The sequence below is a fragment of the Pleurodeles waltl genome, chromosome 4_2, assembly GCF_031143425.1.
Source record: "Pleurodeles waltl isolate 20211129_DDA chromosome 4_2, aPleWal1.hap1.20221129, whole genome shotgun sequence".
Lineage (NCBI taxonomy): Eukaryota > Metazoa > Chordata > Amphibia > Caudata > Salamandridae > Pleurodeles > Pleurodeles waltl.
The window spans coordinates 563,645,471-563,660,542 of NC_090443.1; the positions used below are offsets into that span (position 1 = coordinate 563,645,471).

The 15,072-nt window shown below is 40.2% G+C and overlaps 1 protein-coding gene across 6 annotated transcripts in view; it reads right to left on the reverse strand.

Annotated features, from left to right (window-relative positions):
- NEK7 (NIMA related kinase 7) overlaps positions 1 to 15,072 on the reverse strand; it is a 337,523-nt gene that overhangs the window by 147,928 nt on the left and 174,523 nt on the right. For all 6 annotated transcript variants that reach the window (XM_069232115.1, XM_069232117.1, XM_069232114.1 and 3 more), the window contains one exon: positions 14,682 to 14,776. In XM_069232115.1, the coding sequence (XP_069088216.1) occupies positions 14,682 to 14,776 (95 nt within the window). The remainder of the gene's footprint in view (positions 1 to 14,681; positions 14,777 to 15,072) is intronic.

Below are 15,072 nucleotides of genomic sequence, written 5' to 3' on the forward strand. Positions count from 1 at the left end.
CACACTTCTAGGAATACCCACAGAGTCTGGTATCATCATAAACTGAGAGAGGATGGGATTTTCCAGGTTAAGAGATTTTGTGATGTCAGGGGAAGTGAAATCCTGGAAGCAGCTGATTGCCAGCAGTATCGTCATCCCTCCTGCACTAGCACTCTCCTAACTGCAAATTAGCCATTATATACGCCACAATTTGATAATTTATTAATTCCTGGAAGGTATCATCAAAGCCTATTTTGTGAATAGCCTCACTGGAATATGTAACTGCTACCGGGTGTTGTATCTGCAATTGTGTTAAGCAGCTGTCCCGCAAGAAGTGACTACAACTACAACTTCCACAGTGTGCAAAACAGACCAGACCTCGAGAAAAAGTATCCCTCCATCTCAGATACATGTTTCAGATGCTGACATGCGAAAGGAGATTGGCTTCATGCATGCTTTACCTGTCCAGCCCTTGTTGAGTTATTGGACCAAAATATTTGCTTCAATCAGCATGATGTTGCAGGTCAGCATTAGTTTCAGACCCCTTGGGGGCACTGTTCAGTTTGCCAAGTACAAAGAAGTAAGTATTTTTAAGGCAGCATTAATTTATTTTCCTTGCCTCCCTGATTACCAAATTCCTAATCCTATAGAAGTTGAAATTCCTTCATGTCCTCACCTTCGAGTCATGGGTTAACAAAATGAAGCAGGTTAGGCAACAGGAAAAAATGTATGCACAAAGAACTGAAGCCCTTAAAAAATGTAGGGATATATGGGGCGAGGAGTCAGATCAACAGACGTAAGGTATTGGGCTAGACCCACTTCTAATGTAATGCACTAAGATTTGTTTGTGTTCAATGTTGGCTTGGGGTGTGCTGCTTTTTCTCTCCTTTATATGAAGGTATGAACAATGGTGCTATATATCTATGTCTATATGTACTTTTAATCATGATAATTAATGTGCAATATGTAATGATCTTTTTCTACCTGATTATTAAAATTATTTTATTTTTTGAAGATAGGATTTCAGATAAATTTTCAAGGTGGAACTACTGACAACATATAATTGATTTGCCTTGGCCAAGACTAAGAGCAAGAAGTTAGGATGATTTGTAATTTACTGAAGCAGAGCTTCACCAGAGGCACCGGCTTTGTTTATATTTCTATGTGCTTTCCTTTGAGGTTTAAATTATGTGAAATGAGCGTCACTGCCAGAATGAACCAAGAACTTCTTAAAAGAGGCAATTTTGTGCAAAGTATCAACCCAACTGGAGTACTTACTAATTAGCCAGTAGAAAGTGCTACATGGTTGGGTAAAATATACAGTACATATTCTACACTGCAGCTGCATCAATGACCCAGAGGTAATGTCTTGTGAGCTTGTGTATCTGTAATTTTGGCGATGTGATTGCTCTTCAAGCGTCTTCATACTGATTACATGAATCTTTGAGTGGCGAAGTTTATGAGACAACAAAGGGTTCAATTTCCACCAAACAAGGGTACCTCTGCCGAGTGGGATAGTTCACTGAGCGTCTTCATATATAAATCTGCAATAACGTAAATTCTCCTGCAGAGAAGCCTACTTCTCCGCTGGGGACCATCTAAATGTCCCCATGGTCCCTGCTGGCTCCCTCCCTCCAGCAGGATCTGGCATTGCTCCAGAATGCAAGGTGCAGCAAAAAAATGTTACTCCTTGAATGCTGGAGCAATTCTTTAATCTTTTTTACCTTCCACTTGACAGCGGGCAGGAAAACAGATGAAAACTCCCCTCCGGCTGGAGTGCTAGATTTAACCCAGATCTGTGACTGGGGTTGAGTGTTTGAAAAGTTTTAGCACTCCGTCCATCATCTTCTGTTGGGCTGTAGTTGTATCTAAAAGTCCCCAAGGAAATTACACAGGGAAAAAGTGTTTTGGAACCCCACTCTTTTTCTCGGCCCACACCTGAAGAATCACCCCAAAACTTTCAAGACGTCAGCTGAACTGACATGCATACTCGCGCCCTAAGGTAATTACAACTCGCACCTACGCCATGCACAGTTTTCTCATAAGTAACTTTACTGCAAATGTTACAGTGATATTATCAATTATGTCAAAGAATGATGTAATATCTTGGGTAATTATCAGTGCATGGTGAGGGTGCGAGTTAGTTACCGTAGTGCATAAGTTATAGTTACTTGAAATAACTAACTATAACAGCTGAATTTATATGGTTTTGTGTGCGTGTAAAATCTGAACCTAACTAGAACATCCCTGTAACCTTTCCTTTTTCAGTGAATTTTTTTTCAAATTCTATTTCCTAACTATGACATCCGTATGACCTTTGTTTTTTCTGTGAATTTCTAGTTTTTTTTTTTTTTAATGTTAAGATGCCCATCGCAATGTAATGGTTTTGTGCGAGTAAAATCTGAACCTAACTAGAACATTCCTGTAATCTTTAGTTTTCTAGTGAAGTTCTAAGGTTTTTTTGTAGTTCTATTTCCTAACTATAAAGTCCCTCTAAACTTTGTTTTTTTTCAGTGAATTTCTAGGTTTTAGTTTTTTAATATTAAGTAAGAAGCTCATCGCAATGTAATGGCGGGTGGTTGGAGGCAGGGCCTGACTCCCTAATTTCCTTATTTACTGCAGTATCCTCTGAAGAAAATGGGTTCAGTTTTCTACTTCGATTCCATCAAGATGGCAATCAGATGTGCCACACTTTTGGCATAGATCCAGAATGTTAGCACTCTAGCTGCTCATTAGAACCCTGTAAATTGCTGATCACCATGGAGTGTAACTGAGTTAAGCTGCTGGTGTTGAAAGTGCATGTTTCAGTCTGTAGGTCAATGTTTTACTGAAATAGAAGAGAATGATTTTTGAGAACTCACTTAAAGCATGTTCTCATTTTTCATTCTACAGCACTAACCATCATTTCTATAAAAAAAATAAACACTCTCACTTTGTTCCTTTCTAAATTATATGTTTCACATTTACCAGTTTGATTCAATTAACATGGCTTTAGGTGTGCCACACTTTTGTTATAATTAAGACTGTTAACGCTCTGGTTGTTCTTTAGAACTCTCTGGGAGGCTGTAGTAGAACTCAAGGGAATCATCTGACAGGCTGCTTGTGTGGGAAGCACAACAGGAAGAAGATTTTTTAGAACTCACTTAAAATATTTCCTAATTTTCTTTCTACAGCACTAACCATAATTTCTATGACAAAAGAAACCCCCTTATTTTGTCCCTTTCTAAGTTAAATGTTTTAAGTTTTACTAGTTTGATTTAATCAAGATGGCTTCAGGAGCACCTCACTTTTGCCATAAGTAAGACAATTCATGCTTTAGTTGTTCCTTAGAACCCTCTGGCAGGCTGCAGTAGAACAAGGGGAAACAACTGACAGGCTGCTCCTGTTGGAAGTACGTTTTACTGAGAATTTTGGACTTCATTCTCCTGTGGCTGCGAAAGATAGTGTGAATTTAGAGAAAATATGCTCTCATTTTAGTTTCTGGAGCACCTTCGATCACCTCTATGAGAAAATCATGAGAAAACAGTTTTCTCTCAAACATAATTCATGAAATCCCAGCAGGGTAAAATCACAATAGAACACACCACAATTTATAAAATTAGTATGTTACCATCAACAAATGATTTATATTGTAACTAAAATTTGCTATCCCCTTCATACATTCTCCTTTTTGTGACCCTCAAAATCTGCCATTAACTAAAATGCATTTCAATGGGGTGATATCATATATTTTGGTCCCAAGATGGCTGCCATCACTTTCTGGTTGAAGTGGTGACAGCCAATCAGATCTCACCATAAGATCTGCACTTAGGCTCCACGCAGATATACAAATTTGGTTTTCTTTTAATATCTCAAAAACGACTGAACAAATTTACACCAGATAACAAAAAGCACAATCTGTGGAATAAAATCTAGCTTTCTTTCAAATTTGGTGTAATTCCGTCCAGACGTTCGTGCAGTGACCATGTACAAAACCTTTTTTTATGCCCGCCCCGTCCAAGCCCCCCTTTTCTCGGCCCCGCGTGTCAGAGATCACCATGAAACCTTCCATGCGCAACAAGAATCACCAGCACAATTTTGTTGGGAAAACTTTGTGAAGATTCGTTAAACGTCACCAAAGATGTAGTCAAGTCAAAAAAACACTCTTCCTATGGAAACATGGTCCTGTCTATAACTACCTACTGGCGACCACAAACTTAACACTGCATACGTCTGTTAACTCATTCTGTGCAGCAGTGGTGATGGCTCATTTCATGGCAGCTCTCCTTTGCAATAAAGCGGTCATTGACTTTTCCATGCACACAGCAACTACCTGATCCTAACACCTCACTTCGGGGATCCACTCGCAGGATTCCCCCACAGGACCTCTCTCTCTCCAAAGCTCTCCTTTTCCTCACAGTGCACCCTGGTCTTGGCAAGCAGGCTGGCGCTGATGCTCCAGGCTCCAGGGCAGGTGGTCTTGAATTCCCTGGGTGATGTCCTCTCACCCAGATTTGAGACTGGCAGGTCTTAGTCTCCAGTCCTGGTTGCAAGTAGTCTCAGAGGAAAGACTTCTTCTAGACCTTCCCAGAAGGACCCATTTCACACCTCACCTCAAGAAGCTACACTGGTTCCCGATCCAAACGAGATGCCAGTTCAAGATGCTGACCCATGCTTACAAAGCTCTGCACAACAAGAGACCAGTATATATCGACAAGCGCATAACTTTCCACCGACTGCCCACAAACTTACAATCCACCAACCTCTCCCTCACAGACACTCCCCGGATCAGGTGAACCAACAGAGAGCGGCACTCCTTCTCTAACCTAGTTGCCAAAGCTAGGAACGACCTGCCCCTGCACCTCAGGGCCACCTCTTCACTCCAGCAATACAGAAAAAGGACTCAAGACCTGGCTGTTCAATGGGCAGATGACCACAAAGCAATTAGCCACTAAAGCGCCTTGAGATCCTCGCGGGTGATTAGCCGTGCTTTATAAATCTTTGATTGATTGAAATAGAAGTCTTTCAGAACTTCTCCTCCTCACACAGCCAAACTTGCTGTTTTGTGGGCTCTCCAGCTCCCCTTCTTATAGGGAATTCCCGACACCAAATGTGATTTAAAGTCCATGCCTCCGAAGGTTATGCTGGGGGTCCGCTACCTTTCGAAGTGCTCTCTCTTCCTCCAGAAAGCAGTCTGTCAAAGCAGCGACTCCAAATCTGACAGCCCCACAACCCAGGCAATGGGACTGACTATAGGTTCACATCTGGATGTCGGCCACAGTGATACATGTATCAAAAGGGTAACAAAGGGCCTATGTCTTGCTCTTTATGAGTCTCTTATCAGCCCACCCTCCTTCCTGAGATGTGCCCCTTCTCAGTGACCTCTCTCCGAATCAAACAGCTCCCTTTGAAGTCTAAAGGAGAGCCTGACTCTTCCTTCCTCCAATAAACCCCACTCATCTTACAGAAATGCAGCAACACACAAATATGCCTGGGGGATTTCTCTAATCCCTCTCTCATGTTTCTTCATTGAGCTCTGGGTATCCCATCATGGAACCCAGAGTCTTCTATGTATTGTGCCCTTCACATACACCCAGAAGATGCATACAGCATACATGCACTCCACAGCTCTACACATACATCCAAGCACATGCAAATACTATATGTGCACTACACAGTACTGCATTATCCCTGTATTGTGTCAGTCCCGGAGCACACATACACTCAGCACATATATACCACACATACACCCAGCACATGTATACCACACATACACCCAACACCAATACCACACATTCACCCAACACCAATACCACACATAAACCCAACACGCACACACAAAATATTACTACACACAAAACTGATGTAGGCCAAGGGCAAGCTAAGCACACAGCGGCAGAACTTCAAAAAGAGTGAGTCTGCAGGCCTCACTCGTGAGACACTGATAAAAAGAACCTGTTCAGTCCCTACAGAGTTTGCGGTCATCACTGTGAATCTTATTTCCTGGGAAAGGTCTCACCACTATGAGAGAATTTTAGCTGCTTCTCCCGGGCCAAAAAGACAGCAATCCGTGAGACAGACCTATGTGATGGTACACAAAAATGATCCATGTTCACCTATGACAACAACATTCAGCATTAGGGATCAAGACATCATAATGTTTGGGGCACTCAAAGCAGGGGTGCACAACCATCAACATAGGAAGGACTTTTCCATCCCAACAGATGTAATATATGAGGTCATATGCAGTGCATGGGTGAGGCACATATTACATATAGCTCATTAAAACATAACTGGTGAATTTCTGTGGTTTATGAGTTCAAAATGTTTTTTATTAGTCACCATTTTCACCTAACTATAATGTAATTTTAACCTTTCTTTTAGTGAATTTCTAAGATTTCTTTTTTGATGTAAAGTACAATACTATTACCAGAAGTAACTATGTCACTTTAACCTTAAGTTTTTCAGTAAATTTCTAGGATTTTTTTAAATGTACAGTAAGATATAACTAACATACTTAACTGTACGTAGAATGCTCTTGGCTACATAAGGAGGCTTGAGTATGTGGAGTGAGTGTGTATTATGTCAAGAGCTGCACAGAGTGCAAACTGTGCTGAGTAGGGGGCGTGCCAAACTAATGGGGCTTGGGTGTCTGGGGAGAATGGGCTATAGGTACAGACTGCAGACAGTGCATAATAATGCATGTGTGTGTACATATGCAGGTGGGGAGACCGCTGTACTGTTGCAGCTCCATGGGAGGCCACAATAGTACAGCAGCTCTGCTCGCTTGGCCCCCAAAAAAAATATATATATATTTTTTTTTAATCCCACAATCACCAGGGTACCTCCTACCATGCCTGCTTATTTCACATTGTTCTTTGTTTTTAGTCCAAGAGTCCAAAAATGTGCCCACAACTTTCTCTTCATGTTGCAGCTAGTCAATCAGATTTTGTGCTTTAGGCTTGTCATACTGTGGTACTCTGCAGAAAAATATCGCAAAGGGACTAGTTTATAGCGGTATGTTTGCACAATTGTTTTTAAAAGAACCCTAGTTGTTTGCTATCTGTCCTTTAGTTCCCATTTTAAGTTCAGTTTAGGGAAAAAATGGTTATCTTTAGGTTTAAGGTATGTTTTTTAAATCTGTTTTGGTCTAATTTACAACACGTTAAAACATATAAACTACACATTTAAAATACATTACAAAAACTAATGTAAACATTTATAAAATCTGAAATGTTTAAAAGTCATCTCTTTTATCCATCTCATATGAGCCACAAGGCAGATCAGGGAGATGTGTATGAACTCACAAAGGTGTTCCTGCCAACATCTTTCATCTAATGAAAGGACCATTTAATCCCTTCACCTGGAAGACAACACAGCCCCTAGGTTAACCTTAAGAATAAATCTTCCTTCCCACTTCCAGAAAGTTACAGAAATACATCAGAATCGAGTTCCTTTTCGAATAACAGCTCAAAACAGGCAACCTTTTAAAACTCAGATGTGATTGTTAGCATAGTAATATCAACAAGCTTTTAAACAGTGAAATAGACAAACCTGAAAAGAGGTGATTTCTCAATGATCCAAACTGTGAGAAATATGAAGAAATTACAAATAAACTTGCAGATCCTTCTGGATTGAGCAAGAAGGACTATCTTGCAAAGCTTGGCTCTAGAATGGCTTTTGCAGCAAGGACAAACGGGGATCTTGGAAACGGCAAGAACCTTTTCCTTATTTTAAATGACAGGAACACCAATCCTTACTACAGAACAAAAGGAACGGCTTTCTTCTATAACTTGCCTTAAGACTTGTTACAGTATGATTCTATTTGGGCTAGTTCCATTCATGGCCTTCGCACATAGTTCCACTTTAAATGGTTGGACAATGTGAATAAGAGATTGAAATTGAGAAATTTAAGGGACTATTATAATTTGAAAATACACATTTATCTATTTTAACAGAACAAAATGATCTGATCAATGTGTTAAATGTAAATGTACCACTGAGCGATCAGAGGATATCTGGAGCAGCTGTACGGCTTTACTGAAGATAATTTATTGTGCATTACAAAGAAGCAAATCAATCCATGTAACAATCTATTCATAATTATTTAGGAAACTGCAATAGAAGCTACCACATTTTTCAGCCTCGCACTCATTATAAGCCTTCGATGGTGAACAAGGGCAAATTTGAGAATAATTAAACCAAGGACAAAGTAGCAGAGGTCAGGATCTTTAGCCACTCAAAGCTGCACTGAAATGAAAAAAATGCTATGGATACTATCTTGAGCATGATCAACCTGATAATGGAACCTCAATTTCATAAGGTTTTGTCAAAGTTCCGGTAGAGAGCAATTTATTCTTACCACTGCAGGTACACCATACTGTATTTTTGATCAATACAAAATGCAAAATAGCCAAGGAAATCACATATGCTTCCCCATGAGTGTTTGCTCAAAATAAGAAACATTAAAGCTTGGAAAATATTTTGGACTCGTACACTAACAAACTGAGCTAAGAGCCACATACTAATACTTAAATGGCACTTAATTCCCATTGACAAAACATGGAAACAAACAGAAAGCTCAAGATCCTGTAAACTCAAAGGTTTTGGATTTTGAGACCCTTTAGTCGTGTGAGAACGGACCGTACGATTGTCCACGTTACATTCAGTCCATCTAATGTTTGTTCTAAAAGAGAATCACATATCAATTTTCAAACCCTTCCTATTTTTGTACATGCTATGTAAGGATTTCAATATTCTGTGGTTGTGAATTGAGTAATCTTTAAGTGCTGGTAAAATGTTCAAAATATAAAAATATAAAATGTAATGAATGAGCATTATTATTAAAACAAAATATATTAAAAAAAAAAAAAAAACTGTATCTGGCGACAAGGAATAGAAAAACCTCTCCTGTTAAACAGTGGATCAAGTGAATTTGTTGGGTGTATCAATCGAACTTTTAACTGAAATTTTCCCTATGGAAATATAAAGTGTTTTTTATCCATTACCCAAACTTTGAACTAGCCCTATTCCAAACATGGGATACGAAATCATGTAAAAAAAAAAAAAAAAAAAAAAAAAAACAACATGCTATCAATCTCATTAACCGATACTCTTATTTAGATAGCTGACAGATGTTACTTAACACAGTTTCTGCGTATGAACAGATGTTGTCACAAACAGACACTGAATTCAAACTCATAAGTTCGAAGTGACATTATGCAGGGATTTCAGTTTGGTGTAGCCTCTTTTTCTAGTTTCCACATACCAATAATTTTGCTGCATGTAAGCCACTGTGGACATTTACAGGGAGAATCCGGAGAAAACAAGAAATTGAAAATGTTACTATGCTGCTGCAGAAAACTGGATTGATAACTATAAGTGGGGGATTGGGGGGTGGGGGGGGGGGGGAGGGGGAGGGAAAGGGGCTGGTGGTAGAGTGCACCTAACCTTGAAAGGACCTGTAGCTGAACTTCCATAAAGTCAAGCAATCTAACGCTTAAAAGTAAAATCAAGTTTCTAAGGGAAATCTTGGACCTTTCTTTGGCAGCCTAGCAAAGGCAGACAGGCTTCCGTCACAGAAAGTGTGAGTAATGCCAGAGCAGTGAAATGAAAACATGAAGGTAAATAAATAAACATGAGAAAGATCCTGAAGCATTTTTTTTTTAATAACACCAAATAGAGCACATACAGCAATATTCAAGGCTTCAATCATCCGCCTCACCAATCAACTGTCCAAGAGAACAGCAGATGATTAGCTCATCCATGGGAAGATAATGTTGTGGGGAAAGATGTGAGTTTTCAAGTTTAAAAGTTTTTTTTTTTTACTCAACTTAAAATGTATTGTTGCTTCTACTTATCTAGTGTTTGTACAAAACAGCTAATATAATGTATTGATACTTTGTGTCATAGCTGGTGTTCTGCATTTAAGATGGCCTCGCATGACAGTCGGAATTCAGTCACATTTAAAGCCCTAATCTGTATGAATTACAGACAACAGTCTGATTTATGGTTTAAGATTTGGAAAATTAGTAGCAAGGCTCTTGATAATCTGCTTTTTTTGCATGTTTGAGTCTGTCTGTTATAGAGGTTAATAGTGTGTGGTGTGAAGTCACAGATCTGTACAAATTCAGGTACAAACCATCTGTGATTGGTAAATTAGTAGCACAAACTGACATTCATGCCTGATGTAATTGAGAGAATGGTGCCTTGTTAGGATCCATAGTATCCCATAATAACTGTGCAGTTTTGGATGGGTGGTAGTTTTGTTGTGAAGTGGTGTATTGCTTGTGGTGTCATACGCTTGGTGATAGCGAACTACATGGTTGCTCTCAACTGTGTTGGATATAAGTGCAATGCTCTGTTAAATGTGCTTTGTTGACATCTGTGATTGTTCATTATGAATGGTACTGTAGTAAGCTTGTTGATAACCAACTTTATGAATATCTCCATTGTGCTGAGTGTGTGATCATTGTTCTGCCAACTTTATTTCGTTAAATACTGTGTGGAGTTTCCTAGTGGAAAGGTGTGCCCACAGTGGGATTTGTCTGGGCGCAATCAAGGCCAGTGATCCTGTGTGAGTTAATGTAATAAATGCTGTTGTGAGCTCACTGAAATGCATGTGGAATATTCCAACTTGTACTGAATGGGTGGGTTGAGTGCGGTCTAGTGTATTGTGTTTTAATGAATGTTTGTGTGTTGTCATTTGGATGGGACAGATTTAGGGGGTCATTCTGACCCTGGCGGTAATGGACCGCCAGGGCCAACGACCGCGGAAGCACCGCCAACAGGCTGGCGGTGCTTCTGGGGCCATTCTGACCGTGGCGGTAAAGCCGCGGTCAGAAAAGGGAAACCGGCGGTTTCCCGCTGCCCCAGGGAATCCTCCACGGCGGCGCTGCAAGCAGCGCCGCCATGGGGATTCCGAACCCCTTTCCGCCATCCTGTTTCTGGCGGTTTTCACCGCCAGAAACAGGATGGCGGGAACGGGTGTCGTGGGGCCCCCTAACAGGGCCTCATTAGGATTTTCAGTGTCTGCTTGGCAGACACTGAAAATCGCGACGGGTGCAAGTGCACCCGTCGCACACCAGAAACTCCGCCGGCTCCATTCGGAGCCGGCTTCCTCGTTGCTGGGGCTTTCCCGATGGGCGGGCGGCCTTTTGGCGGTCGCCCGCCAGCCCAGCGGGAAAGTCAGAATGACCGCTGCAGTCTTTTGACCGCGGTACGGTCTTCTGGCGGTTCCCGCCAGGCGGGCGGCTTCCGCCGCCCGCGGGGGTCAGAATGACCACCTTAGTGATTACAGTGACAAGCCAACTACATGGTTATAATGGATGCATGGCCAAAGTGTTTTTTGGTTTATCATTAGATGTGAAATCCAGCTGTCTTGATGTTCTGTGCACTAAGATATGCTAGACACTGAGCTGTCCAGTATAAAGAAGAATACAAATATGAATGGAAGGCCAACTTATCCAGAAAGTCAGTACAGTGCAGCAGTTTCTGATAAAATCAAACAGCAGCATAATTTCAGAAAACCCAGTAATAAAGATGGTAATAGGAAGGAAGCCATGGACACTGGCATGGATACTGCAAAGTCTCTCAAAATGTATTTTGGGCAGTGCATTCTTTAATAGGTGGTCAGGTTGCAACAGTATTTGTTCAATGGAATCCTTGGTCCCTACTCTCTCAGAGGACACTACATCAGGGATAGAACTGGCCTGTCTTTCAGACTCATTGGATTTTCCGGGCCATACTACTTTTTGCTAATGTTCAAAACACCCTTTGTCCTGATGATCTATAAAACAACTTTACGTTAAAACGCTGTTGACGTTGTTGGCAATTAAACTAAGAAGTTTATTGTCTTCTGGGTTACATTACATATCTATCCTTTACACTGCATTTGTAAATACACACTCATTCTTTTGCATCTTTTACTGAGTAATCACACAAGCGCTTATTCTTTTTTGCATAATTGCCAATGTCCCTGCTGAAAAATGCAAACTACCTGATAATTAGAAATCTCTTCATAGCACTATCTTCTAATATTTTTATGAAATCTGCTGGCTAGTCACAATACGTAGGCATTACAAAGTTTTTCTGTTCAACAGAAAACATTTCGTTGATGGAAAATACACCAAGGTAAACTACTGATGCTTACATAGGCTCTCTAATCTGGTTTCCTGGTGCCTCACGTGGTAGCCCGTTCTCTTTAGAACCTCTGAAATGCTTAGTGCCTGTCCAGCGTGGGAAACTCATTCAACTTGTAAAGCACCCTATCGTTAATGTACTGACTGATGTGGGAGATACCTATAGTCAACACTGTGGATCTGAGGAGCTAATTGCCAAAATTGTGGCTTCCAGGAGCTATCTGGCCAAAATGGAGAAGAAATTGTGAAATGAGACTTCCCTGCAATCTTTTTTTCCTGATATACTTATGAATCATTTTGCTTTTCAAATTAATATGTCCTGAAGAATTTAATTCTTGAAAGAAACGTGTTGGCTGAAGCTGTAGTGTGATAACCTGGAAAAAAAAAAAAAAATGGTGTTGATAAAATAATGTGTTTTGGTGTTTTTCTTTCCTTGATTTTCTTATGCTTTGGTTTCCTTGTCTAACATTTATGAAGAAGAATCCAGACAAGCCAAATGTGACAAAAGCCAAAACAGCTGGTGTGGCCAAAATGAGCAGGGATTATCCCTTGAAGAGCCCTCATTTCCCTCTACAGCTTTCAAAACTGTTGGCTTTGAAGTGGTCATTTATATCATTTCACTATTGCATAACAGATTTTGCCAAACAGGTTTTGAACAATCTCATGGAAGGAACCTGAAAAACAGTTTTGGAGCAGCAGGCTTGCAATGTGGGACAAAACCAGTGCCTTCATGTACCAAATCCATTAAGATCTTCAGCACCCTAGGACAATAAGTAGAGAGTTCTCTGGTGGAGTTGGTTGCTGGATTAGATAAGGGAGAAGATCAACAGACATCGTTTTGGTGTTTGAAGCCTTGTTTTGAGTTTATCAACTAGAAAGTCAAGACACCTTTGTTACTAGATTGAGCTTGGAACATTGTTATGTTCTATGATCTGTTTGAATTCAAATCACCAGCAGTGTTGTCCGTGCTTCTGCCACCACTAGTGAAGTAAAACATATTTACCTAATCACGTTTGTATAAAACAGGACAGAATGCCGTGGGCTTAAGGGTGCTGTTGTACATATGAACAGCTACATGTCTAGGAACATGGATGTTAGCCATAGATACATGAAGAAGTGATAAAGTAGGAGATGCAGGATGTGTGAAAATGTATTCAGGCACTTAGAACAAAGAGAAGTGACTGAGTACAATGGAAACCCTGAGGTGGTGAAAGCACACAACACTGAAAAACGATTTCAGGGGTTGAAATACAACCTTGTGTAGCAAGTGAGGATTAGGCTTGAGAGGTACTCATTGCTGCATTAAAACATGTTATTTTGCATGTTTTAGGAACTAGCCAAGCTGCTTTTCCTTTCCAGCCTTTGAAACCTTTACATTTTAAATAAAAGGAAAGCTGGCCTCATGGGCAACCGTTTACCAGCGCACATGAACAAATGAACGAATGTTGATGTGGAAGCAGTTATCATTCATCTGCTACCTGAAAAGTGGTGCGCTGTAAATCCCTTTGTGCGCGGCATGAAGAATAAAGATGAGTGGCTGCACACACGTGCATTTTAGAGGGACTGTGGTGACAAGGTTGGAGTGCTTACCTGTAGTTTTACCTTTTCAGATTTGACTAGGCTGTCTATTATCCCACCTTATGCAAATGAGTACTTTCCCATTAAGCACATTTATGAGGCCTCCTGAACTGAGGGTTTAAGACCCCGAGATAGGGTGGCAGTGCTTACAGTGGGACCAAGAGACAATGTCTAGATTGAAGGGGGAGTCTTGCCAAGATGTATTTTGTTTGCTGTCATACCGACTGTACCTGCAACAGAAGCCCGATTTTCAACATACTTAGAAAAGTTTAAACACACAAAGGACAGGAACTTACTGGATAATAAAAAAATGTCAGACACAACATGCAGGACTTCTGCAGGTGAGATGCTGAAAAGAAACTGCAGATCCATACACTTTACCCACGACCAGTCAACAGCGTGAGTGAAAGATGAAGCACATTTGTAATTTTGTTTTAAATGGAAACAGCAGACATTCCAGGAAGAAATACACAGAATAATAGCCAGAGCATCATTGAGCAACCTTTCCTGCATCCAAGCAATAGTGGAAAAACATCAGCTTGACTCTGGATAGAGACAGTGCTGGTGCCGAATGATGGGATGCTTGTCTTTCTCTTACAAAAGAGATCAGGTGAACGCATGTTTTTAAGCAGCTTACTTTGTATGAACTGCTATACCACTATATTTATAACTGCCTGCCATGATGCCTGTCATGCTTGGGGTGCAGGCAAATCTTAACGGTTGGGAAGGAAACATAAAGAGATTGTCAGAGTGCAATTGCCTTTTTTAGGTCTACTTTGTAACAATGCCTTTAAACTAGGGTTACCAATTTAGTTTGTAAACACAATTTTCACCTAACAAATAATACACTAAGCCATGTAAGGGAAGTTTAAAAGAGAGATTATAATTAAATGCGTGTTAAATGGAGAAATCCAACAATAAATAAAGGATGTAATTGGTAATAACATGTCGAGTAGTAATTTACATCAATAGTAAAATGAACATCTCTTAATTTGTTAGAATTACCTCATACAGAAGACACCCAAGAGACCAAATGTCAGATTTAAAGTTGTATCCGTTTTCATGTATCCTTTCTGGTGACATGTAATAAGGAGTACCCACTAAAAAAATATAAAAGTTGTATTGTATGTACATTTACTGAACAAAATTAAATATTCGAGATTTACTGATCGACTCTGCACAGATAATATTGTAGGTAAACTATGTTTCATTACACAGAAAATAAATCTACTAAATCACAAATAAAAAGCTAAATTATAAAGTTGACGAGTCCTACTAGGCATGACATAACGGTGTGAATAAAAAAGCAATACAGAACTTCAACAGTTTTCATTATTTTATAAAAAAGAAACACTATCAGTTCAAGGGCCTGCGGAGCAATAGAGGAGGACAGATA